General features: G+C 37.2%; 1 protein-coding gene across 4 annotated transcripts in view; it reads left to right on the top strand.

Annotated features, from left to right (window-relative positions):
• arhgef10la (Rho guanine nucleotide exchange factor (GEF) 10-like a) overlaps positions 1 to 23,711 on the top strand; it is a 125,721-nt gene extending 102,010 nt beyond the window's left edge. For all 4 annotated transcript variants that reach the window (XM_016668940.1, XM_016668941.1, XM_007547024.2 and 1 more), the window contains 6 exons: positions 3,704 to 3,918; positions 4,733 to 4,890; positions 7,466 to 7,608; positions 15,042 to 15,213; positions 20,002 to 20,124; positions 20,670 to 23,711. In XM_016668940.1, coding sequence (XP_016524426.1) covers positions 3,704 to 3,918; positions 4,733 to 4,890; positions 7,466 to 7,608; positions 15,042 to 15,213; positions 20,002 to 20,124; positions 20,670 to 21,220 — 1,362 coding nt within the window. In that variant the 3' untranslated portion in view covers positions 21,221 to 23,711. The remainder of the gene's footprint in view (positions 1 to 3,703; positions 3,919 to 4,732; positions 4,891 to 7,465; positions 7,609 to 15,041; positions 15,214 to 20,001; positions 20,125 to 20,669) is intronic.
• The last annotated feature ends 2,981 nt before the right edge of the window (positions 23,712 to 26,692 follow it).

Raw genomic sequence — 26,692 nt, 5'->3', positions numbered from 1 at the left:
ACCTGAATGAACTTTGTCGTATTGGCATTTTAGATTGAAATATTCACATCTTTTGGTTTTCTGAGATATATTAAAGTCAAGTTTATCTGAGGACAGAGAGAAATTTTTACTTGTTTGGCTTGATGTTTTTGATGTTTGACAAAAACTTGACAAACTTACTCAAATTGAATACTTTGTGATCAATAATTATACCTTTATTCTTTATAAAAGCATAACTGCATTTTAAGGGCAGTTGGATGTGAATTTTACGTTCAGTTTAAAAACTGCATAGAAACTGGGATATCTTTATGTTGACCCAAGTTGATCAGCTTCTTTGTAAAAGAAAAAAAAAAAGAAGAAGAAAAAACATTTCTAAAATGAAGTAAAAAAAAAAGAAAAGAAAGGACAGATCTTGTTTTAAATTTAAAAAAAACTTGAGAGTGAGTAATCTGCAGTGTTTGAAGCTCTGGAAAGAAATCATTCAAACCATTTAGTCAGCTCTTTGACTTCTAAACGTAACTCTTTAGCATTTGCTGTCATGAGAAGCTATTTAAAACAATATGTTACAAAACATAAACAAAGCACTTTCCTCAAAAATAAAATATTAATGGCAATAATTATAATAATTATAATCATAATAATAGTGAAGGCCTGCGGTTCCAGTATGAATAATTAGTGGCTGAGTGTTCACGCCCCCAGTTGGTTCTACCTCCCTGGCAGCCTTGTCAAATAAGGGATGACACTAATCATGTTAAAGTGAGATGGGCTATGGGGATTTCTGCACGCTTTGATCAGAGTAATGACATTGTGTCTAATCAGCCTGATACTGCAATGTTTGCCCGAATGCCTTCACCTTCCCCGTCCCACTTTTTCTACCCTCGTAGTTCTCGTTTTTGGGAACAAAATCTCCTCAAATGCTGCCCTTTTGCTTCCTATTGTGTACAACAAGAATACATTTGCTGTAGAGAAAAGCGTAGATGCATCTTAATAAATGAACTCTTAGCCTTCAGCTTTATTTTTTTACTTTATATTAAGTGAATTCAGACACAGCCACTTCATTCTGCTTTTCACTGGTTTCATAGCAACAATCTACTAAATGCTACCAGAGCATTCACTGATTTAGGTGTGTGATTAAAGCAGAACACAACTGTATTGCACAACTGTTGTGCAGGACACAACTCCAGTTGTTTGGTATTTTGTATAAATGGCGATGATGTCACCAGAACGCAGCATTTTCAACAGATACTTACAACTTAAATTAGAAGAATATGAGAAAAGAATGTTAAAATGCCTGGCTGAGTCTGGGCTGCTTCTGGCTGTTGTTCTTCAGTGACTTGAAACTGTTCTGCTTTGGAGGGAGGAGGGGGGAAGGGGGGCTTTGCTGCAAGATGAGTGCTCCCAATCTTCTTTTCACCCTGTGCAACAGACCATTATTTGTTCTGGCTCATTTTCAAGAGCCCAAAGGATTGCTCCTGTCCAGATTCTGTGTGCTGATACAAATCAAACAAATGATTGCATGCAAATAAGGATGAGTGTTGCAGAGAAAAGCTAAAGACTATATTTAGCCCATGTCCCACTCACATGTTATGATTTATACAGAGGAAATAATTCCTTGCTGTCTTTACAGCAAGTAGGAGGGATTTTTTTTTTTTTTTCTATGAAAGTCATATTTGTCTGACCTCCTACAGGCATAACAATTTAAATCACATTAGAACCAAAGCACAACACAGGAATTGTTTGGCAGTGGCAACAATGCCACCTTAAGTGAAATTTTATCAGAGAGAGGTTGGGTGACTTCTGTTTTCCTATTTTTATTTCAGCACTGGGAATTTAAAGGAAACTTAAAAACCAATACAGCAGTGGTACATACGAAGTCAAGCCCCAATTAAATCTTGGCTTGTTAGATTTCCACTCACTCTGACATGTTGGATCCTCTTGCACTCGTTATGACTGGTGTAGTTTCATGTGAATATCTTGCTGTCTTCCTTAGTATGGTATCGTTTTTGCAGCCCTTTTGCTCGTGGAAGTCTCAAAGACATCTTTAGATGCTGTATGAGAGAAACTGCGACCAAACACCATAGACTCCCAGCTGCTCTATGTCGATATTAAATTTCATTGGTCCTGAAAACAGAATCTGGAAGTGTATGGCGTGACCTTGTATACTTTCTTATAAGAAGTTGAGTTAATTGAAAATGATTTTATTTTTATTTTATCTTTGCTTGACTGTAGCAGTATATCTCATATTTGATCTAGGCAGCAAAAAAAAAAAAAAAAACTCATTGTCAGGCAACTCATAGCTCTTCAGAAACTTATGAGACCCTCTCTGTTCTTCAGTGATGAAAAGATTGTAGACGTTTAGATGATTGTTTGATCTTCTTGGGATGATATTATGCAATGTGCTATGACAAAGAATGAGGGGATAAAAAATGACAAGGTCTGAAAGGATCAATGATTCACACATTTTTTTTAAGCCTCCATTGTTGACTTCTAAGAAACATTCAAACTAAGACAAGTTCTCCTCTGACCTTCACAATTTAAAGATATGTAAAACAGTTTAACAATGATCTGAGAACGACTGCTTTCTGAACTTTCTCAGTTTCAACAGAATAATCTTTGTAATAAGTGTGTCATCAGGTATCGCAACATTTGCATAGCTGAATGAAAAAGATATTACTAACTTCAAAACGCATGAATGTCAATAAACCAGTCACTGGTGATCAACTTTCAAAATTGTCTTTAATAAATCAGTCAAACTAAATGTGTCTGAAGCATTGATTACACCTTTCTACTGTTACCAATGTTTTTAAAGGAAAAACAGTCACATCTGATAAAGAAATGAGCATTTTATTCATTATAATACATTCTTTTAAGATCTGCTTTAAATTAGGAGGGATGGTTAGAAATGGGGAAAGAAAATTAAGAGATTAAGAGATCCCAAAGTCTTATTTCACCATGGTAATCCAGCAGCTCTGCTGCTATTTTTTCACCTCTCTTTTCAGAAATGAGTTGGTTTCTCTTGATTGATTTCTCACTACTGGATTTTGGAATATTCTGCAGGTTCCTCACTTTGGAACCATGCAGTCAATGCAAAGCTCATGCTCTCAAAAGTCACCAAAGCCATAAATACGTCCACGACATGGAAACAAATAAAAAACATTCTTATACAAATAGACAGCTTACCATGTTGTACAATATAAAATAATACATTTATAACACCAGTCTGTAAAGGTCGATAAAGCATCATGACTGGGTTGGATCCAGCTACTCTGATGGACAAAAGCTTTTTTTGAGAGGTCAGCTTTGTGCTTGCTTTATGCCACACAACAGCTTCTTGGCAGGAATAGCTTCAAGACTCCTCACAAGGCTTATCACCCAATGAGAAATTGATTTTAGTGTAACCATGACAACAGATTGCAGGGGAGGAAGACTGAATTACAAAAGTATGAGCAATTACCTCAGTCATAATAATAGTAATTTTCCTATAACCAATATGTTAAATCTTCAGATTAATTTAATGTAATCATCATATTAAATGGAGTCACTCTATATAATAGAGAAAATGCGAAAACATTTTCTGTAATTTATAAAATCCATCCGATCAGCTGAAGTTTTCAGGAGATCACAGAGAAGAAAGGTTAAAATTTAAAAACAGTATTCCTTGCTTAAGTCTTTCTTTCTTAAGTCTTTGTCCTTTTTCAATGAGATTTTATTTTGTTCCATACAGGTGGCTGGTGCAGGCGAAGGTTTTCAGGGCCACGTAGAGATTTTTTCCCTCAACAGGCCTACCCCCCGCGCTGTGAAGAGCCTACAGATCAGTTCTGCAATTCGATGCTTGGAGTATGTGCAGGCGCCTTCACCAACAGAGGAGGGAGATGTGGGCATTCACAAGGCTGCAGCAGGGGCCGGTACCAACATTTGTGTTGGATTAGATGATGGCCGGTAAGCACTTTATCCTTAAAAAAATGTAGCAAAATGCCGTTCAGTTCACCTTCGTTTAGCTTTTGTTATAAAAAAAAATCAGACACTATCATTGGCCAAGCTCCTATAAGATTTTCAATTGTAAAGATTTGCCTGTCAATATTTCATCAGATCAAGAAGTCATAGTTGATATTCCTGCAAAGTATCAATACTGCCACTTGTGCAAAGATCAGTTTCATTTTTAAATCCAATAAAGCTTTTGATGCCCTCACTGAGGAGATCAAAAGGTTTAGAGGATAGATTTAATCTCAGTCTCCAGGCACAGCAACAGATTTTCTCACTGAAAGCACACTCAGATAATGCATTGTTACCTTTGTATGTGTCCTTAATTAACAGTAGGGATTGTGGGGTTCTTTTAGTCACAGATGTGACTGAAAACAGAACAGGGCAGTTTACTTGTGCTGACTCATTATCCTTCAGTTAATGTAACCTATCTAGGGAAAAAATAAGAACTAATCTAGCTATGCAAAAAAAGAATTAAAAAGAAAAACAAATTAACAATTTCAAGTCTCATAAGACTGTCAGCTCCAATGCTGCAGATTTTTTTATTTTTTATTTTGCCAGAGATAAATAAACAGCAATATGCAGTTTTCATCGTGAGGAGAATAAGATCCTGCAAAGTTCAGGTGGCATTTAAAGCAAGCGAAAGACAGAGTGGTTCCACATGTGAAATGCTTCGTGCACTGTTAAATCAAACTGCATGAAAACGAGCTACTCTGTCATTTCAAATGACACTCATTTATCATGTTTGCTCGTGCTACTGTTGTGCTTTCAGCATTCTGGTCTATGGGAGCGCGGACACCGCAGCACAATGCCTATTGACCCTCCACAACCCAGAGGGCTGCCCTGTGCTGTGCCTGAAGCACTCCGCTCGCTTCCTGTTTGCGGGTTTGCGGAATGGTACAGTGATGGTTTATGGAAGAAATAACAATGGTGAGGTTCTTGGTTAGTCCCTTTCTGTCTGTACTAATGGTTTTATTTTTATTTATTTTTTTGTTGTATGTTATGGGTAATATCTTAGGTGCAGTCCCTCTGAAGGGAAAAACATTTTTTAGTTATGCTAAAAAAAAAAAAAATCAAAACAATTTAATAAAAACACAGTGCTTAAGGAACAAAGGCATGTTGGAATGATTATATTAACTTATTTTAATGCTTACATTTACAACCCTGGAAAAGCATACAAAGAGAAAGCAATATTTTTTTAAGTTAATTTATATTTTTTTGTTATGCTAGTTTATTTATTCATATTGAAACATCAGATGATTTGGGTGTCTTGTGTTTTAAAGACACGATTGGGTCATTTATAAGCTATCTTCTTCAAACCTTGAAATAATTACTGTAACAGTTTTCACACTTCACATAGCTATCACAAAAACTATTATATTCAAGGAAAACTTGTTATTTAGTTACCCTATAAATATTGCCGTTTGGGAAATAAAATCACAGAATGCATTCATTATTTTTGAGCTGCCAAAACGGTTGCCTTTAAATTACTTTTTGTCATAATGTTTTTCCCCTTCCCTTCACAGGGATTTTTCACACCCACTGCAAATATGAACGTAACACTTCACCATGTGGTAGATGGCATGCCATGTTTAGTCAGGCGTTGCACAAGGCCAATGGGGCTTAACACCATCTCAGCAGAGGTTTGCAGTCTTCAGAGCCAGCAGGAGCACAATAGCTCTATCAGTGGGTTCCTTTTACCTGGCCAAAGTATGTCAGCGTGCCTGTCTGCCTACTGCGCTCCCCACTTCTCCCAAGCTGAGAGAATGATTAATTACACCAAGCTGCTGCATGCTGATTAAATATTACTATTCATGCTTTATAGATATATATAACAATAAAGGACAGGAGAAGAGCTCCCGAGGGTGTCAGAGAATGTTTGTGGATTTGGCACACCTGTTAAAGATTCATGCCCTTGTCAAGCATGATACCGTCTGCAACAACCAGAAAAAAATACAGTCACCTGACACTTGCACCAAAAAACCCCTAAAACATTACTGCTTTGTTTTAGGTTTGCTTTAGCTTTAGTTTCTCAAGACATGTCCATCAAACATTAGGTTAGCGTTCTGGTGAGAAATTTGATGCTACGTGACAAACACATTCCCTGTCTTTAGGAACATCAACACAAGACTGGCAGCTGCTGATATTATTGGATGTTTATTGGGCAAATGTTCCACATTTAGATGAGACTGCAAAGACACCTTGAATCTGCTGTTGTCATCTTGCCAAGCTGCACATGTGCTTTTGACCTTTGGCTTTTACCTTACTTGCTTCGCCCCCATTTAGAAAGCAGCAACTCGTCTCCGATAAACCAAGTGCTCATGTGACACATACATATTCTGTATCAGAAGTGATGTTGAGCTGAGCAGGATGAGTGGCACACGCAGCACAGTGCAATCCACCGCTGGTTTTGTTGTTATCTGTCGTAGAACAAACCCTGCAGCCTACCGTCCCGCGCATGTTTGCTTTCACATCTGCGTAGTACTTCACACCTCCATGGGGGGTTTTTAACAAAAAGTTCCACTCTGAGATCCGGTTTCAAAAAGTGGCAATGTCAGAGATTCCGATCACTGGAGACATCCAAGTGCCCATCTGACTCGCAACAAGAATGCTACAGTTTCACCGAAAATCGGCACTGTGTAAATGTGGCCTTAAAGATGGAGAAATGTTGTCAAGGCTCCGGTTAACAGAGGATCAGAGGCGCATTTGCAAGTGTGAATTTTGAAAAGGTGGGAAAATGACCTTTAGAACATGCCAAACAATTAACCTGTGGAAGTCAGAAGGTATTGTAAAGCTATTCTTCTATGAAAGGGAAAAATAAACAACTGAAAATGTTAATTAAATGGCTGAATGCACCCCCTTCTTTAATTTCCCTTCATTAAGGCACAGCAAATGGAAAGGCTTGTGTAATCCCCTTTAAAATGGGCTTTTGTGTTACCTGCAAGGTCTGGCCTTGTGATTAGGACTCCAAGAAAAAGGTCTGCTTCACTTTCACACCAATAAGGCAAAATTATCTGATGAGACATGGAGAACTGAAGTTCCTTTCAAACAGGGACAGAAGCTGGTGATAACACAGTGGGAGAGTGCATTAAAGTTTACTCGAAACTTATTAGTATGTGGGTGGTGAAGAAGCAAATGTTGTTCTGCACAGTGTGTGCTGATTTACAGTGTCACTTTTTTTTTAATATTCAAATAGAAAACCGTAGTTCTTTTCAACCCACTGCAAACTTTCTGTCACATCACTTGTTTCACAGAAACAGAAAAAAAGACCTTTACTGAACCCTCTTCACTGATGTTCTCGCTGTTTTCCATTGACAAGTTTGCTCATTGAAACTGGTGGTTTAAGTTGACCACAGTTGCCTCACTCCATATGACACTGTTAGAGTAAATGCTGAGGGCCTGTTTTTGTAGTTTATTAGCTACCTTGGGAAAAAAAAAAGAAAGCCTATGATTTTTCGACTTTTCTGTTAATCTTTGAGATAAAAAGGTTTATGTGTTATTGCAGATGACCTCTGGGACCCTGAATCTCCAATATGCGTTAGCCTGGGAGCGGAGCCAATTCGGACTTTGCTGGTGCTGGATGAATCTGTGTGGGCAAGCTGTGGGAACTCTGTCACAGTCATACAAATATCTACCCTTACGACTCAGGTAAACCCCTGTAGGATCCTGAAATTCTTGTTTGTGGGTTAAAATTTTCATAACAAAATCTCTTTTTCAACAGTGACCTAATCGCAAAAGAAGAATAAATACAGAAATGCATCACAATACCTAGAGATCTTAAAGAACTTAATTAAAAGAAAAAACTCCACCCCCACTCTTAACCCTTCTTATTTTTTTAAAATCAGTAACAAATTAAGTTTTATTTTCTAAATCTCTTAGAAAATGAAGTTCAATTTCTCCAGACACACTCGGACATTATTTCTGAAGTGCTGCCCTTAAACAAGATTTACTCACCCAAGTTGTCATTATGTTGAGGCTGTTTACAGCTGCTGAATGTAAGTAATAAAGTAACTTGTAATCCAAGTTAATTACTTATAAAATCAAGTAATCAGTAAAGTAACCAAGATACATTTTTACGGAGTAATCAGAAGTCAAGGTGCTTTTTCAAGGTAACCATCACTTTTAAAACCCTGCTGGCAAAGGCATTTTACCTGCTCTGAAATTAAATTTCCCAAAAAGTACACTATTTATTAAAAACTCAATTTATTGCTAAACTGTAAAAAAAAAAACATCCTTTATAGTAAAAACAATTCAGAAATACTACTTTGAAAACAAAAATAAAGGAAACGGATTCTTCTATTAATCCTAACATTCTGTCAACAGAATTCTGTAATTTTTTTTAAACTAAAACGTCGCTAAAGCTTTAGAGAACCAACAAGACATTATGTTATCTTTACATATATTTTTTTCGTGCAACATTTGAGGTAATATTCTTTCATTTCAGGGAAGATTTATGAATACAACCTTTGAGAGCCAGCAATCTAATCTGCAATGTCATCAAGATTTACTGCCACTGGAGCCACTACATGGACAACGAGGCAGGCCCTCTTGTAGATTCATAAAAAATGTGTAGAAGCCCTACACAAATAAGCTATACTGCAGGAACTGTGAGTGATGACACAGTGCCTTGCACTATCATTTTCTAAAAGTCAAACTGGCGGTTGTGTCTGTCATTATTTCCATTTTTTGTGCAGTTATCCTCCGAGGTGTTCTCTCTTTTTGATTTGTCAGAGTGTAGAGCAGTGCGAGTTTTCTGGCTGTGGTCTATGATAATGAATGACATAAAACCAAATTATTCTGGGCAAGGTAAACATGATACTGAGAGACCAAACTGAAACCCATTACCATTTAATTATATGTCAAAGGAGATTGGACATAGTTGAATAAATAGATTGAGTTTTATGTTGGAGAATAAAAAAGCATATGTAGTAAATACATGCAGGCTGAATAAGTTCACATTTTACTGGTAGGATTGATAACATTTATCAAACAAGCAAAAAAAAAAATTAAGCAATAGCTTCACTTTTAGGAGAATATAAACTAGATCAGATCTAGTCTTCATTTCAACATGTAATGAAAATGAAGTTAAGTGAGCCTCGGCTCCCTTCAGCTAGTCTCTGTCCAGTCGCCGATTCATCTCTGTGAAACTGAACTCCCCGAGCCCACAAACCTCCGTATGCATCACTAGCACTGACAAGATGTTATGTGGATTTGGCATCAGCAAGATGATAAAAGTATTGTTATTGTCCAAAATAACCAGAAAGGTTTACAAGGCGTTTTTCCAACCAATCAACTGTCCATTCTTCCATCACGAGAAGAATTTTTAACAAATGGAAAATGTTCAAGGCAATACAAAAGGTATTCAAGGCAATTCGTCCAAAAGTTTGAAGCACCACTTTATGCGATCTTGCTACTCAGAGAAATTGCAAAAAAATGATTCCCTACCCTAAGTCTCAGATAGCATTTAAATACTGAATATCATTGCAGTACCATTTTAAGAAACATTACCCCCCTCCCTCCCCTCCTACACTTTTAAAAAAGATTTGTCAAAGAGCAACAATTCATAACGCTGAATTTAGCATCTGGAGTCCTTGCACTCCAACACTGGCAGCTAAAATGGGGAATGAGATTGGTCTACAGAAGAAAGGAGTCAAAGTGTTTCATTGGAGTGTATTGGACACAATTCCTAAACACGTAATGGGGACTAATACCAACTCACAGAAGGCCATTAATTTAGATTGTTGCTTGTAAACGGCTGTCCTTCAGTGCATTACAATGTAATCCCTACTCTGTTTTTCCCGACAAAGTCCTAGTTATATAATTAATGACATAGTGAAATACACCATATGTTGTTTGCTTATCTGAGGTTGCAATTGCTTAATTTTAGCACCAGCCAAGGCTTTTTTTTAATACGTCCTGGTTTCCAAACCTTCGTTTTCTAACATGGTGTAATTACTCATTATCATGGCTGTAAGCTGCAGCAAATGAGGAGAAGCAGTTGACAAATCTGGACTTTCACTAAAAGGACAGCTGCTTACCAAGTCAGCTCCAGGATCCACATAATCAGGAAAGAGCTGAGCTTGAAATGTCTCCTTTTGTTCATCACCTCTTCTTCCCTCACCCTGTCCTCTAGAGACTCATGCTTAAGCAGCTGATTGGCCACGCAATGAAAGCACAGTTCTGGTTCAGGGTGTGTCCCAGAGAGCTTCGCAGGTCAGCTCTAGTTACCTCTTTTCTAACCTTGTCTTACTGACTAATGTGGACCCAAGGGTACGAGCTGCACAGGAGCCGCTGTGCATGTAAAGAACCTGAACAAGAATTATGTTTGCTCCTCCAAGATGACAGGACAGGTTTGAACAGTCACGTTCTTGGTTGTGTTGCTTTTCTACATGGATTGTCATTGTTTTGTAAAATTTGCCACACTGTTAAATTGTTTTTCTATGACTTTACTGGACATCGCTGCCCTGTTTCATTTTCTGCGACTCATCCTGCAGTCAAGCATCTTGTTACAAGTCTTGAATTCTAAATCTGTTGTTATTTAAAAAATAACCTTTACTCTTTCTGGAAGAACAAGACCGTTTCCTGTGGTTTCTAAATTGGCACCAGCAGAACCCTAAGGAAGTTTGATAGCACTATTTGTTTTAGCCTTCATCTTTGTATTATTTCATTACATTGTCTACCCACTACTGGGGTAAATGGAAATTATGTACAGGATAACCAAATTATACCATACTATACAGAAATAAATTAAGTTCCTGCGGCTAAAGCAGCTGGTTTATAAGCCAGTTCGTCCTTTCAGACCAAATCTGGGAAATTTTTTTACTTTAATGGAGAAAAAGCCAACATGTTAATTGGCGACAAAAGGGTCAGCAAATACCCTTGGTCATTCATCAGGTCATCCAAAATAATTTAAAGCTTCCTGGTAATTTAATCAACATTTCAATATATTTCACTATGGACAGAATTTGATCTTTGAATACTTGGCTTTAAAGACAAGTCATAGAAACTCAGCACATCTGTCACTGTATTCAATGATATTGGATACAGTATAATATGGGATATTATATTTTCACATAATATTCCATATTATGTGAAAATATGGGATAAGTCTAAGTGTTGCACAATCATAATAAAATAATTACTGAATCAAAGGTACATACTTCCTTAAAGAATATTACCACTTATATGAAGTGTTGTCTTGTTTACCATTTTACCAAACCTGGAAGTGACTATTTTAAATTGTATATCTTTCTAAATGAGGGCTGAATTATTCCATAATTACATAACATGTAATTAAACATGTTTTTTGCTCTTAATTTAAAAGAACCATGTTTCTGCAGTATAAAATATTTATGTCTTAGTACCTTTGTCGTTTTTGAAGTGTTTGCATCATGACAACCCTACTTATGTTATAACTAAAGCAAATTTGCTTTCAGCTAAAATCCACATTGGTGGGCCAAAGCTTTACAAAAGAATAAGTGAATGAAAATTGTCTTCAAAATTCAGTATATTTCTCTGTAAGAACATTTATGATATTTTTAAATGTCTTAAACTCTTTCTTATCCCCATTGTGGGCCAGTATTATCCTTTGGAGACTACAAAATCTGAATCCATGCAGCTTTCTTTTCACAATCAAAGTGACTGGATTTATACCCTTCTGCATATTTCTTAGAGAACAGAGGTGAGCGCTGAAAGTTAAGTGGCAGAGAGATATTAAAATGATGTCTCAGTGGGCTATTTTGTTGCTGAGCTGTCTGTGGCATCGGCTCATTATTTTTGTTTCTTTTTGCAAAACCTATTACAGCCGTGCTCTGAACCGCTCTCTCTACCAAGGTCCACGTCTTATAAAACTGTCTTAGTTTTGAATAGTTTTTTGAAAACCATTTTACTCCTAACAGAAGCCTTAAACTGTAAGTGAAATAGCAAAAAACAAACAAACAAACAAACAAAAACAAAAAAACTATAAACCCAATTTACATTTAATCAGAGCATATAAAAGGGCTAAATAGCAGCAGGAATTGAGGATGACAATCGGATTTTGAAACAGCTTAATTGGAGAGAAAATTAAGAAAATCTTAACCAATCAAGTCAAATTTTATCTACAATTTAGTCAGACAGTAGGGGTTGATTGAATCTGCTGTTAGCACTGACGCTTTTGCTTTTTATAGCCCGATCTTTGTGTTAAAGGCCACTGCAGAGGTCTCTTTCACTCAGATTCTACCAGGCCTTAACGTAAAAGGACATGCATGGTGCTTGCAGGCTCTGATCAGTACTTACTGGCATCCCCTTGTTCTTTTCTTCACCATATTATTTTCTGCTCCTCTTGGTTTAACCTATCACTCAGCTGCCCTGTCCACTCCCTCGCCCTCACAGTGGAGATGTGGATTCAGCTCATGGCAAAGGACAAAGACACCTTGTCGCCTGGTGTAATGAAGGACTAATGAGCTGTTCAGACCAGCTGTAGTGTTTGCGACTCTGCCTCTGCTGTTATTTCCCGCCGCTGGAGGTGGACTATAGGAGGGATGTTGCCGTTAGTGTGACACTGCGGAGCTGAGTGGAAAAGGGCACATTACTACTGTCAAGCTTCACTGACTACCTCATCTTGCTGGATTCAGTAGACTAATACCAGATTGTTGGTTGGGGGCAACATTGTGACTTGTACTTATCCCTGTATATGACACAGCTCAGCAGGCATTCAGCACATTTGGTCCACAGTGACTATATATCATAAAATGTTTAGGGAATTCAGCTACTCAGTGTAAAACTAGATTAAATGCATATATTACTTTACTAGAAATATTAAAGACATGCTGTAAAAAAAAAAGCGTCTTATGTGATTTGCTTTTCTGGACTCCGTCGGTCTCCTGTGATGTACTGTTCTTCACTTAACAGAACGCCCTCCAGGTGGTTTCAGACATATGGCTGGCAAGATGGCAATCTGCAACCACAGTATGTCAGGAATTGATGAGCTGAAAGTCGCTGTTAGCTCCACCATGCTTGATAATGATTAATGTGATAATTATGCGATGCAACGTATAGGAAGATGAAACTCTGAACACTGTTTTTGTGCAAGCTCGTCCTGTTTGATTAAAAGTGGGTTACTGGGGGCAAAATGTACCTTCTAATTATAAATATTGAACTTTTTGATCACTGCAAAAACACTGAGATGTATTATATATAGTTTCCCAGCTATATAAGGCGCCTGCTGCTGGAGCATCAATTAAAAGAGGAAAAAAACATCAAAGGCTTCTTTTCCCTAATTTCAAACAAAGGAAGGCCTACTGGCAAGGGCGCACAAACAGGTGGTAATCCCTGTCTGCCAGTGCACTTGGGTTGGGGTGGGTGGTAAATTCTCATCCTCACTCAGTCACCCCCACCCCAAAGCTGAGTAATTGCCCAGTTTTATGCAACTTGTGTATTGACGGTGATATGAGTTCCAAGATTATGCCCAAACCACCCCTTGTCACGCCAAAGACCGCAGGGGCTGCATGTGTTGCCACGATAAGGCTCATTGCATTCATTTCAAACAACTCATTAAGACTGTGTGCCTGAAACTCTTGCTACATTGTGCTCTTTAAAAGATAGAAGCTGCAAGAATGATGCAAAAAAACATTCTCTGTGGATCTGGGACTCTGCAAATTATGAAATTAAGAGGGACATTTAGATCTAATTTGCAAAAGCAAGTTTGTGGCAACAAATGGATGTGATTTGGGGGGTCTCTGCTGACCTCATCAGTCAACATTAACAACCGATAAACAAACGATGCTTTAAACTGTTAAAAATGGGGGGCTTTAATAGTTGATTTAGAATAATGATTGAAATATTAAAACTCTTTAGCTAAGTCTGCAGAAATCAATATTTCCTATTGTGTGAATGTACAGAGTAGGTTGTAAAAATATTCCTCACCCCTGAACATTTTTTCTATCCTCATTTTTCATCAAATATTTCCCTAGGATTTAATATGCTAACCATCAAGAAACAACACAGCAGGAATCTAAGTGGCTATGAATTTCTGTTTTTAATTAAATATTTGCAAAAGTCTAACTTGCACATGTATTTAGCCTATTTTACTGTGATAACCCTTTGTGAAATCCAATGGAAAAAATTGTCTTCAAAAGTCCACTTATTAGAAAATACAGCCATTTGTATGTAATTTAACCTCGACATAAATTCAGCTAAAAGTGTCAGAGGTTTGTAAGGAAACATTGCTCAAAATCCTGGGACAGCATCAGTAAGAGAGCTTAGTAAGCATCTTAAAGAGTAATCAACTAAATCAACTTTTCTTTTAGTACATAAAGTATCTACATTTGTTCCTAAGGGTACGTTCTTAATGTTTCAGTGCAAATATTGACAAGCCAATGTAAATTTGTTTAATTCTGCTATACTTTACCTGCCGTCATCTCAGTGGTGGCTACTGCAGTTGAATTTTCCTATTGGTCACAAGCTTTACGTGACCAATAGTATCGCATTTGGACATAAAAACATCTCACTCAGACGCACCTCTGGTGGCAAATCAGGAGATGGAACTGCGAGAATGAAGAGCATTGATCACTACTGTTTCAGCTCTGCACGTGATGTGTGATATATTCTCTAAGTGAACATGAAGTGGAATGGGTCTTCTCTGCTCAGACTACTGGCGGTATGCTGGAGGACGGATGGCTGTGTGTGACTGACTGCTGTGCTGTGGGACTCACTGCAGCACGCTCGCTCAGGACACAGCAGGGCTGCAGCAGAGCTGCAGAGCGACTGGTGCCTGCACACAATGTCGCCATAAACGTATCCAGTAATAAAAAAAAGATTTGTCAGTAGTTACTTTTTGGGGAAAAAAAAAAAAAAAAAGAGCTCAAAGAGTTGTTAAATATAGTGAAGAAATGTCAAGTTGGCAACAGAGATTCTTTCATCCTGACCACAGCCCCACTTAACCCCCTCCACTCATCCCCACACTTGGCTGTGCCCCTCAGTGTCTCTTGGCTCCGCCCACTTTGTTGGAAATTTTCAAAATTTGTCTGGGGTGAGCTTGTGCTTTCACAGGGGTATTATTTACGCTTTAATTGTTAATCCATTTTTTTTTTTTCTTACAGAAATTTGAAGTCCATCCAGACCCAATGATCAGTGTTACACATATGGCCTGTGCTGGTGGGGGGGTGTGGATGGCCTTCTCAGAGGGCTCCTCCATTCGTCTCTTTCATACAGAAACACTGGAGCTTCTGCAGGAAATCAACATTTCAACACGTTCAATGCTGCAGAACACTGGTAAACGGACAACACACATCAGCACCTTTGTATGCATTCAGGCATTCATAAGCTTCAGATGTATATATAAAAAAAGGAGTTTATTGTTTCATAAAATTTTACGCAATGGTTTCTGCTGAACAGTTTTCTTACTGATATGTTATGCTTTGTTCTAAAAATATTTTACTTGGTACCAACTTTAGTAATTTTGTTGGGGTTTTTTCCCTCTTTTGGGGGGTTATTTTTGTTTGTATATGGATGCAAAAATGTATCAAGAGAACAAAGAGATTATTACTCTCTGATAATTTCCAGTATTGTTCTGTACCTACTTTAATTTAAGCGATAAATGTAAAAATTCAGATGAAACTAAGAGTCAGCTTCATCAGCTTCAAATACCAGAATTAAAACTGTCGTAAAATTAAAACAGAAGAGAGCAAAGTGATTCAGTTGATCAGATGTAAACTGTATGACTTTCAGCTTTTTATCTGCTCATGTGCCCCCATCGCCCACCTCCACTTGTTTTCTAGAGAGAGACAGGTTGGGTATTGTGGGCAAAATCTTGCAAGAACTTTACATAGAAACAGAATAACACAGTATACAGTCCAATAAGAAACAAAAAGGACAAGACATTTGATCCAAGTGAATTTCAAACACATCAAGAAATACTGATCAACAAATCTGAAGCAGGCTCGCTTCAGATTGGTACAATACACAGTCAATAAAAAAACAATTTCAATAATTTCTTCAACACATTTTGACAGAAAATATCACCAAGTTTTAGATACAACTCTCATAACTGAGGGTGTTTTCCAAATGACTATTAAAAAAAAGTGATGTTCTACTGATTAACAGGCAAGCTCATGTTTACGTTTTCTACCAGCAACAATTGATAATGAAAGTTAATTAAAAACCCGATGGATTATATCAGTATTTAAAAGTTTTCTGAATTCTTTATTTTATCATTCAAACAATGGTTGATATGTATCAACAGGCAGCCAGAAAATACTTTTTATATAAGCATAAAATCTTTGCCAGGCCATGTTATTCTCATATTTTGGAGATCGTGAGATGCCACCTTTGGGAATAAAAGTTGTTTTGACTAGACCTTGACAGGACCTGGAGAAAAGTTTACATTTGACCTTAAAATTTACATTCGACTGAGACAGACCATGCTACAAGGGTTACTTCAAGTTATTTTTCAAATATTACATTACAATGGAAATAAATATTTCTTGAGGTTTGTTTCTTCTGATAATGCATCTAAATGTCCCGTGTGTGTACTAGTACCAGTAACCCCAGAGTTTTACAGTTTTCATTTTACTTTATTTCTGTCCCAGTTTCATTATCTGATCTGCCATCAAATCCTCTCACCTTCATTTTACATGTCACTGCTGCTTCAGTCAGTCCATTTCAAATTCCTCAGATGGCACACTCGCAGTGTTCATTCCTTACTGGTGGATGAAATATTTATCAGCAAGTGTGGATGCCTGTTTCACTTGCTGTTTGAGGGAGGAGCTATGATAAACATATCACCACCTGTTCATACATCCAGCTCTTTAATCTCAAGTCCTGAAGTTTTGGTACACTCCCTTCGGTATTTGGGTTCTTTACTCATAAAAAAAAACAAAAACAAAAAAAATTCATCTCACATGAGAAAACCATTTACCTTTTTAAAGACAAAATATAACATCTTGCCTTCCGTATTGGATTTCATCCGATACTCCAACACACTGAGGATTTTTGCCTGAAAAAAACAAAGCACAACAACAGGGATGTATTTCAAAGAACACCATCTTCTCATTTAGTTCAAAGGTTTGTGTTTCCTTTAAGTGCTGGAGTAGAGGTTTAAAGGAGGACAGACTTCCACGATCATGGCATCCAGAAAAAAACGACTGGCCCAAAGGTCATTTTCCGCTCCTCTTCCTTAAAATATGCAGCATGTGTAAGGAAATGTGGTTGCCTTAAGGTTTGGCCCTGGGGGAAGTTGCAGGGTGCAAAAAAAAAAAAAAAAAAAAAGCTCCGCACGCTGGCTGTAACAACATCCAGGCACTTAAGAGCAAGTGAACAAAAGCCATGATGCAAACTTGCTGCAGGGTGCAAAAAAAAAAAAAAAAAAGTTGCTAGGCTCATGTCTACAGGGTCCACAAAGAGAGGAGGATCTTTGACTTAAGTTGTGATTTGTTGAGCTCACAGGAGAAAAGAAGCTCCCTCGACACTCTGCAACCACAGAAACGGAACATGAAATTTTGATAGTTTTCCCTCATCACTGGGTCTCGGCTCCCCTAGGTTTCTCCTTGACTTATGCTAGGACATGCAGTAATGATATACCCCCTAATCCTTTCTACTCTAATGTGATTTCTACTCAATGGGGAATTCCAGCTGCAGTAAACAAGAGAGAACTTTCAGAGGCTAAGGAAACTGCTGATCTCTTATGTACCAATGCTTTTAATAGATCAATCCTTAGGGTGGAAAAAAATATATATATATTCCAAAATATTTTGATTGACATAAAAGACATGTATCTTTTCAAGCATCTTTTCAGGAAAGATGCCAACTCCCTCATGATATTGCAGTGTGTACATTGTTGCAAGCACTGGAGGATGGCGATTGCTGGAGGGGTTGCTGTAGCTCTTTAATCTCAACTGCTTTTACATTATCCCTTTTTATCACTCTTGCAAAGACAAAGCATAGTCCCCACATCCCCTGACTTATATTCAGACTTCATTGTAACCTTTAGAGCGGGTGTTCATGAGGATCGCTTGCTCACTTAAGCTCCAATAGACTATACAGCAATGCTAGCAGGTGGGAGACGAATTAAAATAAAGGACTTTCCCCCCCCCCCTGTGCTCTGTCCCTCCAACAAAACTCAACCTAAATACTATTAAATATTTAATGGTATGGTTTCTGTTTTATCTTACACATGCATCATCTGTTTCCTTCGTTGGATGACTCATCTTCGTGCATGATAATAAATTAATTAATGACACCACTGAGCCTTTTGTACAAAGCATCAAATTTGAAGCATGGCACAGAACAAGCGTGTAAATACAGCTACACATGCAAATGAGCTTTCTCTTGGTTGTGTCAAAATAAGTGTTGGTGTAATTCAATTAAGGTTGCCATGGATGTTATGATAAGTGGTCTTATGATAACTAGGCCACAGTGGAAGACAAAAACATGTGGAATTATAGAATGGATTCAAAAATAAAACCTACATTTAACAATGCTGCTTTAGCCTTGCGTTAGCTGGAAACAATGAATGTTCTTGGATGAAAAGAACGCAGTTCTCCTCCGCTGGCACTAATGTAGAACTGTACAAACAAACGCAGCAAAAATAGATCCCGCTCCTTTTAACATGCTATATAACAAAATCCAGAAAATTCAGTTTGAAAAACATATCTCTGAGTTACACAATTTGTCATGTTAACAGAGGACATCAGTATCAGCTTCTGAGAACAGTTCAGGATACGAGAGAATTTTAGAACGTATAAAGTTTATACATTTCTTAAACCACAGGGAAGAACCAGTTTGGTTCCATTTCTAAAGTACTTTTTTGCCATATCGACAACTTTCTAATGAGAATGCAATCTCACTTATTGGTTTTATTCAATAAAATATGAATAGTGCATGGAATTATAGGATTTCTATTTGTGGATGATTCAGAAAATCATTTACTTTTATTATTTTTAATGTCTTTTTCATATCAGTTGTCTTGCACCTGGTATCGTCATTGCGATCTTTGTTATCACTACTGCAAGATTTTCTAATATTGTACATCCATATTGTACTGTTACTGTTGTTCCATCATTTTAAATTCATTAGGATGTGTCTTTATTGTGTAATTTAGCTATTCTGTACCCTTATTCTGAGTTATACATGTATACAGTAATATTCCTCCAATCCTTTGTAACGGCTCTCCATGCTCTAAATGTCAGGAAATTTTAAGAAGGATACCTGAACTTTATTTTAGACTAAGCAGATCTATTATAACTGACACTAGACGTGTTCTGACTAAGGCTAAATGCTGAAATGTTACCAAAAGGAAGTTCAGTCTTTAAGTGTGTGCACACTTACGCAACTTGTTGCAAGACTTTTAATGATAATTTATTCTAAGAGACTTGTTTTTTTTAGTTAAACTGAATATGACATTGCACACTAGAGATGGAAAAAGGATTTATTATTGTGTAACTTTTTAAATCACAAATGCCTGGCCTTTTTTAAAGAGTTGTGTAGACTTTTGAAGTCCACTGTATATAAGGCTTTAAATTGAAATCTAGCCTAATTCAAAGTTTTCCCCTCAGGGATGCTACCACTTTTGCCATGTCCTCATTATCTTCATGAAAATGATTTGTGTTTATTTTCAGCAGACAGGCATTTATACAACATGATCAGACAAAACAGTGCACAATGGGTTTTGTAATATCACTGGTGCAAGAAGTGGAAGAATAACAGAGGGACCAGCTGGCTCCTGTGAGCAACACTACCAGTCATGTCATGTTCTGTTTGACACATGTTTCCAGACACAAACACCTGTAGAGCAGCGTGTGAAACCACAAAACTGCACAGATCTCAAACAAAAAATGTCTGCAATGTCTGTGGTCTCTCCAAGAATGTTGGATTTAATCTGGATTGGCAACAAGTAAAATAATTCCAAGTTTTTGGGAACTGCTTCAAAGATTAGATTTACCACAGCACTCAGCAATAATAAGTATTTTTTTTCTCATACTTTTACTAGAACATACTGTAATTTTCTCTTACAATAGCTGACAAGGAAAAATCCATTTTCTGTCTATGTTTCCTACATTACAGGTCAAAAGAACATGCGGGTGACAAGTCTTCTAATTTGCCAAGGGTTGTTATGGGTGGGAACAGCCCAAGGTTTAATCATCACTCTTCCAGTTCCTAAACTGGAGGGCATCCCCAAAATAACAGGTATGGCTGAACATCATCTTCTGAGGTCAAAAGAGACGGGAAGAAACTGTTTTCGATGGAAAATTACTCTGAACTGTCCATTATAGAGGTCACACTTCACATTTTTGTTATGCGACTGTGGGAATCAGTGAAAATATTTTCAGTCAGCTAACCCACAAATCATTATGCATACATATATACCATATATATAAATGCAGAATATTTAAAAACTGCTTTGCAGTGTTTTGTCATACCAAGTGAATAAGGTGGTTACTTCCCCACTTGCACAGCCTTCACTTCCCAGCCGCCTTATTGCAAGTGAGTTTATTGAATAATATGTAAATGCCCCACAAGCTATGGGTAGAGTTATTGCTTCAACAGTCACAAAATTATGAAAAATAATTTCAGTACACTGTTAATGGCATGATGGAAAGTGAGGTTCAAGTCATTTTTCATTCCACATTATTCAGGTTGCATAACATTCTTATTGAGCATGTGATTGACGCCCACCTGGTCCCAGTGTTTTTTCTCATGAATGGAACCTAAATGTGCATTAATTTTCACAGGAAAGGGAATGATCTCCCTAAATGCTCACTGTGGACCTGTGGACTTTCTTGTGGCAACCACCAGCACTTTGTCTCCTGATCTGCTCAAGAGGGATTCTGTTGGGGACGGACCAGACTCTGCCTGTGGAGGTGAAGACCGAAGTGACTCCTCCTCACAGGAATCCTTGCAACCTTCCAGTTGCTACAAAGCAGAAGAGAAAGGAAAAGGACGGGGCGTTCTGCTGCAGTACAGGCTGCGCTCCACATCAGGACTACCGGGACGGCCACTGACAGCTCACGGGGACGAGGCCTCCGACTCGTCCCTGGAGTCTTTGGAGCACAGCGTGGAGGACGGATCTATCTACGAACTCAGCGATGATCCGGAAATGTGGGTTCGAGGACGTCCATGTGAGAAGGACGCGGTGCGTAGGGACAGGGTGATATCTGCTGCAGTCATATCAGGAGGAAAAGGTTTTCGTAGACTGAAGGAAGGAATAGGGGTAGGTTCTAGGACAAGTGGAGACTCTTTAGAAAACACTCTTATGGTATGGCAACTCCCACTGACCGTGTGATATGGAGAAAAAGACAACAGGATTTGTTTTTGTCAACATCTGCTCAACTTTGCCTCGAATCACCTGCTACACAAATTTAGCAGATTTGAATGTATGAGGAAACGCTGCCTCTGTCACAGAGCTTGACATTCTGTCATCACCCTGTGGAAAAAGGAAGCCAAGACATGCTGTTTGTGACAGACACTATCGGTCTAAAAGGATGCTTTAAATGTTCAGGACTCTGTATCGTCATCTTACCAGCGGTGGCAGAGGTCACCACAGATCAGTTCCATGCTGTCATACTGATCTGGTTTCTCCTCCTGCTTTAGTTAAGACTGATATGCCTCACTTTAACCTCATCAAAGCCGCATGTGCTCTGCCACATTTATTTTCTGCAGAGGACTTCAAATAAGAGTGTCCATGGACAGCATGCCTTTGAGGAGAAGCCTTTGTTGAATCCACCAGGCTCTGCACAGTTAGAAATGGATGGGTTATATACGTGATCCTGTAGGAGAGATCCCATCTTAGAGCTGGAAGCTGAAGGCAAACATTGCTTCACAAAGCACATCAGCATCACTTTATTAGTCTTGCCTGCATATATTGTTTTTTCATCCCGTACAATGTGAACAAATAACACCTCCAAATATGTATGAAAAAATAATCTGTGCATTTCTTTAAAAAAAAAAAAGAAATCTCTATTGTTGCAGTATTTAGAAATAAGTGTTTTGCTCTGAACACCTGGTGAATCCTTTTGTTTGGGTCTGACATGTCAGTACAAACTTCACACCAATTGATTTTGGAGCTAAGTTACTCTGTGATAGAGTTCTCTGATAAACCTTTCTGTTGTAGAATTTAGAAATTCATTACCAAGTTTTGCTAATTATCATCCTTTAGTATTAGCAGCCTTTTTTTTCTGCTTCTTTGTTCACTGTCCAGAAAATCAGTACAAATGTGCACACAAACCAGTTAATACCCCCAAACAGAGGTTGCATATCAAAAACATGTTACAAATCAACACAAGATTCGAATGAAACATTGTGGACAGCTGAAAACAGAGAACGCAACGAGTGTCTTTATTATCATGAGGAGGATTCGGTGTGAATTTAATGGTAAAATTTTACATCTAACAAGTAGGCATCATGTCTTTTGCTTTTGTTATGAAGCATAGTATGAAAAGATTTCCAAAAGCAAATTTAATACAACTACTAATCATCTTTTTTTTTATTTAAATGAATGTTCACGCTAACATAAAACAACCTCCCTATTTTGTAGCTTGTCGGCCTTCATGTTTTAAGATCACCTAAAATATTATGTAATCTATTGTTAACATCCTAAGAATTTTAAAAACCGTTGTAAAAAATAGTGATTAATAATTTTAAAAGGAATGTAAATATAAAAGGTACTGTTGGTTCTCTATTGAACTTATACAAGGACCTTGTATTCTCCCAACAATTGCAAGAATGTTGAATCAAAAGTGGTATGAGAAGAACTCAGTGGTACAGTGCAAGTTTTAAAAGGTTTTCCTTCAAAATGTCTTACTTGTAAATTGTGTTAGCATTGTCAGACTAGTAGCATGGTATTAACCCGTGATTAAGAATGAAGCAGAAGGTACATACTTTCAAATGTGTGGTTTTAAAGTTTTCTGGGGCACTTAGATATCAAACTATTAAAAAAAACAAAAAAAAACATTGCATATTTTGATTAAACTAAGAAATGGTGATGATTGCAATTTTCTTGCCAACTTAATTCAGCGTAGGACTTTTTTAGTCGGGAGAGGCTTATTTACTTCCACACCCAAGGTAAGTTTGATTTGTAAATACATTTAACGAGTCCCTCATAGCTGGAAATGAATTGCAACAAAAAATACTGTATACTAACAGCAAGAAATATGTACAAGAAAAAAAAAAGATTTAAAGATTTAATGTATGTCATATTGGACACTGAGATTTTTTTGACATTTTCCCCTAACTGCATAAGTTTTGTATACATTAAACACTCAGTTAAGCAGAATCCTTTAAAAGGAAAGATAATTCTAACTTCCCTGCAATGTTGTTATAAACACATCAGACCTGTATGCCCAGATTATGTAGGATTCAGCCTGTTGACACCATAGGGACTGCTTATATCAACTTTTTTTTTTTTTTGTTTGTTTGTTTGTTTGGGAAGAAGAACAGGAGATATTAGGAGCAATCCTAATACAACTTTATGATTGTGTGGTATGCACTGTTAACATTTGGTTATCAAGGTACTTTGATTATATTCCCACATTTTAAAGATGAATGTATGTTCTTGGTGGAGTCATCTGATGACATAGTTCTTGATATTTTGAGTATTTTTACCCCTGCACTGGATTTTCCATGGTATTGATTTTGATGGAAACTGACTCATTTATATCATTTGCATTTACTTACAGTGGATATTTATGTACTGAATACTGAAATAAGAACAAACATACTGTACTATTAGATGGACAGCCTATTGTACTAAATAAACTTATATTTGATTTTGTAAAGCACAGAACTGATTTCATGTTGTGCCGGCAAACTTTATGCTCTTGTATTGATTAGTTGTTGGCATCATTTACTTTAGTAGTTCAAACTTCTATCTATCCTTTGGCAAACGTTTCTGTTGAAGATGGCTGGTAAAATAGTAAAACCAGCAAGCGTTCATCACAGTTCAGAGTTTGCATGCCATACATGCTGCAATCATTCACCCATACAGATGCACATTTTTCTCATGCAATGAAGCATCCACACAAAATATTAAATGGTGAATTCAACCTGGGAGTTAAACATCTGTCATATGTTGCCTGTTTTACATGTTTTCCAAGCATACAGTAGTAACATTTGTCATTTGTTTGCTGATCACTATTAATGTCAATTACTACATCCATAAAAACATTGTAGGAATTGCAAGAAAAATAAAAAGGTTAGAGACACAGTAGAGAAAAATGCAGAAAATGAATCCCTAATATTGCCTTTGCACAAACACTCCACAGAGCTGAAGCAAGAGGAAGGTAAAAATGGCTTTTGTTTCTTTGAACTGGAGTAAAGAAACTTAAACATATATGGTGCAGTATCTCACCTTTCTTGGTAAAAGACTGAACTTAATCCCTTTTACTGACCCTGAACAGTTTGTGAATTCTTACATTGCATTTTTGCAACAAAGGCAAAAATATTTGGCAAACTAGTCATCAAATCCAGCGGTAAATGATTGAAAAGGAATCATTTACTATTAAAAGGACAACTACACTCACTTGGTCCCTCACAAATGTATTCACAGTTTTCATTTTGCAATATTTCATATTATGTCACATTTTCACACAGTGACACTCCTCTTCCTGCTGACTGAAAATATTACTGCAGTTTATTGCAGGATTAATATTCTCATACCAGCCTCCTGTAGTCCAGTCCTTAATGGCTGGAGGCACAACACTTTTTTGTGCCCCTCGTCGTTATTCCTCTTGCTGCAAAAACTTGGGCTTTAATATCAATTTCTCACTAGTTTCCCATAACTTCATGGACCTGCTGTGCGACTCATTTGAATTTTTTTTTTTTTTTGTCTGGCTTTTTTGCTGTAATGTTGGCTGATCAGGCAACTCTTCCTAATCATTACAGTCATGTTACACTCCGGTGGCAGAGCAATGTTACCTTATGTCAATTTAATTCCACCCAAATGCCACTGTTCTGAAAGGGTCTTTGAGGATTTTTAGACAACATAAGCAAACAAACAGCTCCATGAACACCAAAGAACACACCAGACAGATTAGGAAGTTGCAGAGAAGCTAAAAGCAGGGTAAGGCTATTAAATAATATCCCATACTTTAGAGATCTCAGAGCACAGTTCAATCCATCATTTAAAAATAAGACTACCGTATTGCAGCAAACCCACAAACTCATAGCTCTCCACCTAAACAGACAAATTGTACAAAGAGAGCACTAGCCAGAATCCAACAAAAGGCCATGGTTACTCTGGGGGAGCTGCAGAGGCACACTGCTCCTCTGGATGAATATATCAGCAAGAGAATGTTCATTGTACCTTTTGCAAATTTGGCCTTTATCGAAAAATGACAAGGAAGATTAAAAGAATAAACATGGAAAAGTACTATGTGGGATTTACCTCAACAATAAGGGGAGCACAGCAAGCAAGGGAAAGAAGTTGCTTTGGCCAGATTAGGCCTCAACATTACTCTGCTCTCTAAATCCACCATGCCCACAGTGAAATGCACTGGTGGCTGCATCATGCTGTGTGGATGCAGGAAACGGAAAACTGTTCAGAGTGTATTGGAAGATAGATGGAGCTAAATCCAATCCAATCCTGGAAGATAACCAGTTGGAGACTGCAAAAGAGTGGATAGAGAGGCGTATGTTGTTTATGAGATTTTCATGAATGGGGAATGGATAGATGCAACTTAAATTTTGTAGTGATATTACACTTTTATCCTTAGACAAGTGTTTTTGGAAAATTACTAAATTACTAAAAAACGTATAACTAAAATTACATTTCTACAACATATTAATTTACTACATACCAGTGCAAGTATTTGTTAAACTTATGAGGACATTTACAAACTGAAGTGACTAAACAGCAAACTGGCAATATACCTCAAATTTTCTCTGTAGATTTACACAACCATTTAGATGGTAAATAATGAAACATTAGAATTAATAGACCACAGTGAATGAACTGTTTGGGTGAAAATTGTATATTTGCCAAATATTTGTAACATTTAATTAGATACATGTAAAGTTCAGTATTAGTGAAAACATTGTTTTTGATTCTTTTATAAAAGAAGTTGAGTTTTTTTTTTGTTATGTTTTTATAGTCTTATGCAACCCACATTTGGGTCATCTTGTCTATGTTTGCCTTAATAACTGTGACAATGATGTCTCCATACAACACAGATTCACCACACACAGTACTGCGTAAAGCTGTGCAGTATGTTAATATGCACTACAGAACCTGTCAGTATTTTAAAAGTCTACTTTTCTACTAACCCCCAACCGTTCTGTGGGGCGTTGGATGGGGAAAATGAGGGACTACATATAGGCTTAAATAAGCAGCAGCAGAAGCAAACAGCAAATTAGCATGAAAGGTCAACGCTTAAATAAACCATAAATTATGGGCTAAACATCAGGAGTCAGATGGAGGTTCAGGTGTTTTGAGCAACATTTAGTTTATTACAGACAGAACTCACCGTAGACAGCTGAGGATTTTAAACATAATGTAGCTTCATGTAAATCAACTACGCTGTAAAAGTTGTACTAAAAAGTAAGTAAGTATCCTTTTTTATATTTAATTTCATATTTATATTTACTTTTTATCATTTATTTTTTTTTATTTTAAGGTTTGGCCTACCAAAAAAAAAATAAATAAAATAAAAAAACCAACTTGACCAACCCCAAAATGACAATCTGTAGACAATCTCTCTTAAAAAAAGGAAACTGCAAACTTTGCCAACACGTTGCATTTATTTCCGTTTTGCCATCTAGA

This window comes from Poecilia formosa, unplaced genomic scaffold (assembly GCF_000485575.1).
Source record: "Poecilia formosa unplaced genomic scaffold, Poecilia_formosa-5.1.2 Scaffold18, whole genome shotgun sequence".
Taxonomy (NCBI): domain Eukaryota; kingdom Metazoa; phylum Chordata; class Actinopteri; order Cyprinodontiformes; family Poeciliidae; genus Poecilia; species Poecilia formosa.
This window is presented reverse-complemented; position numbering and strand designations above follow the sequence as displayed.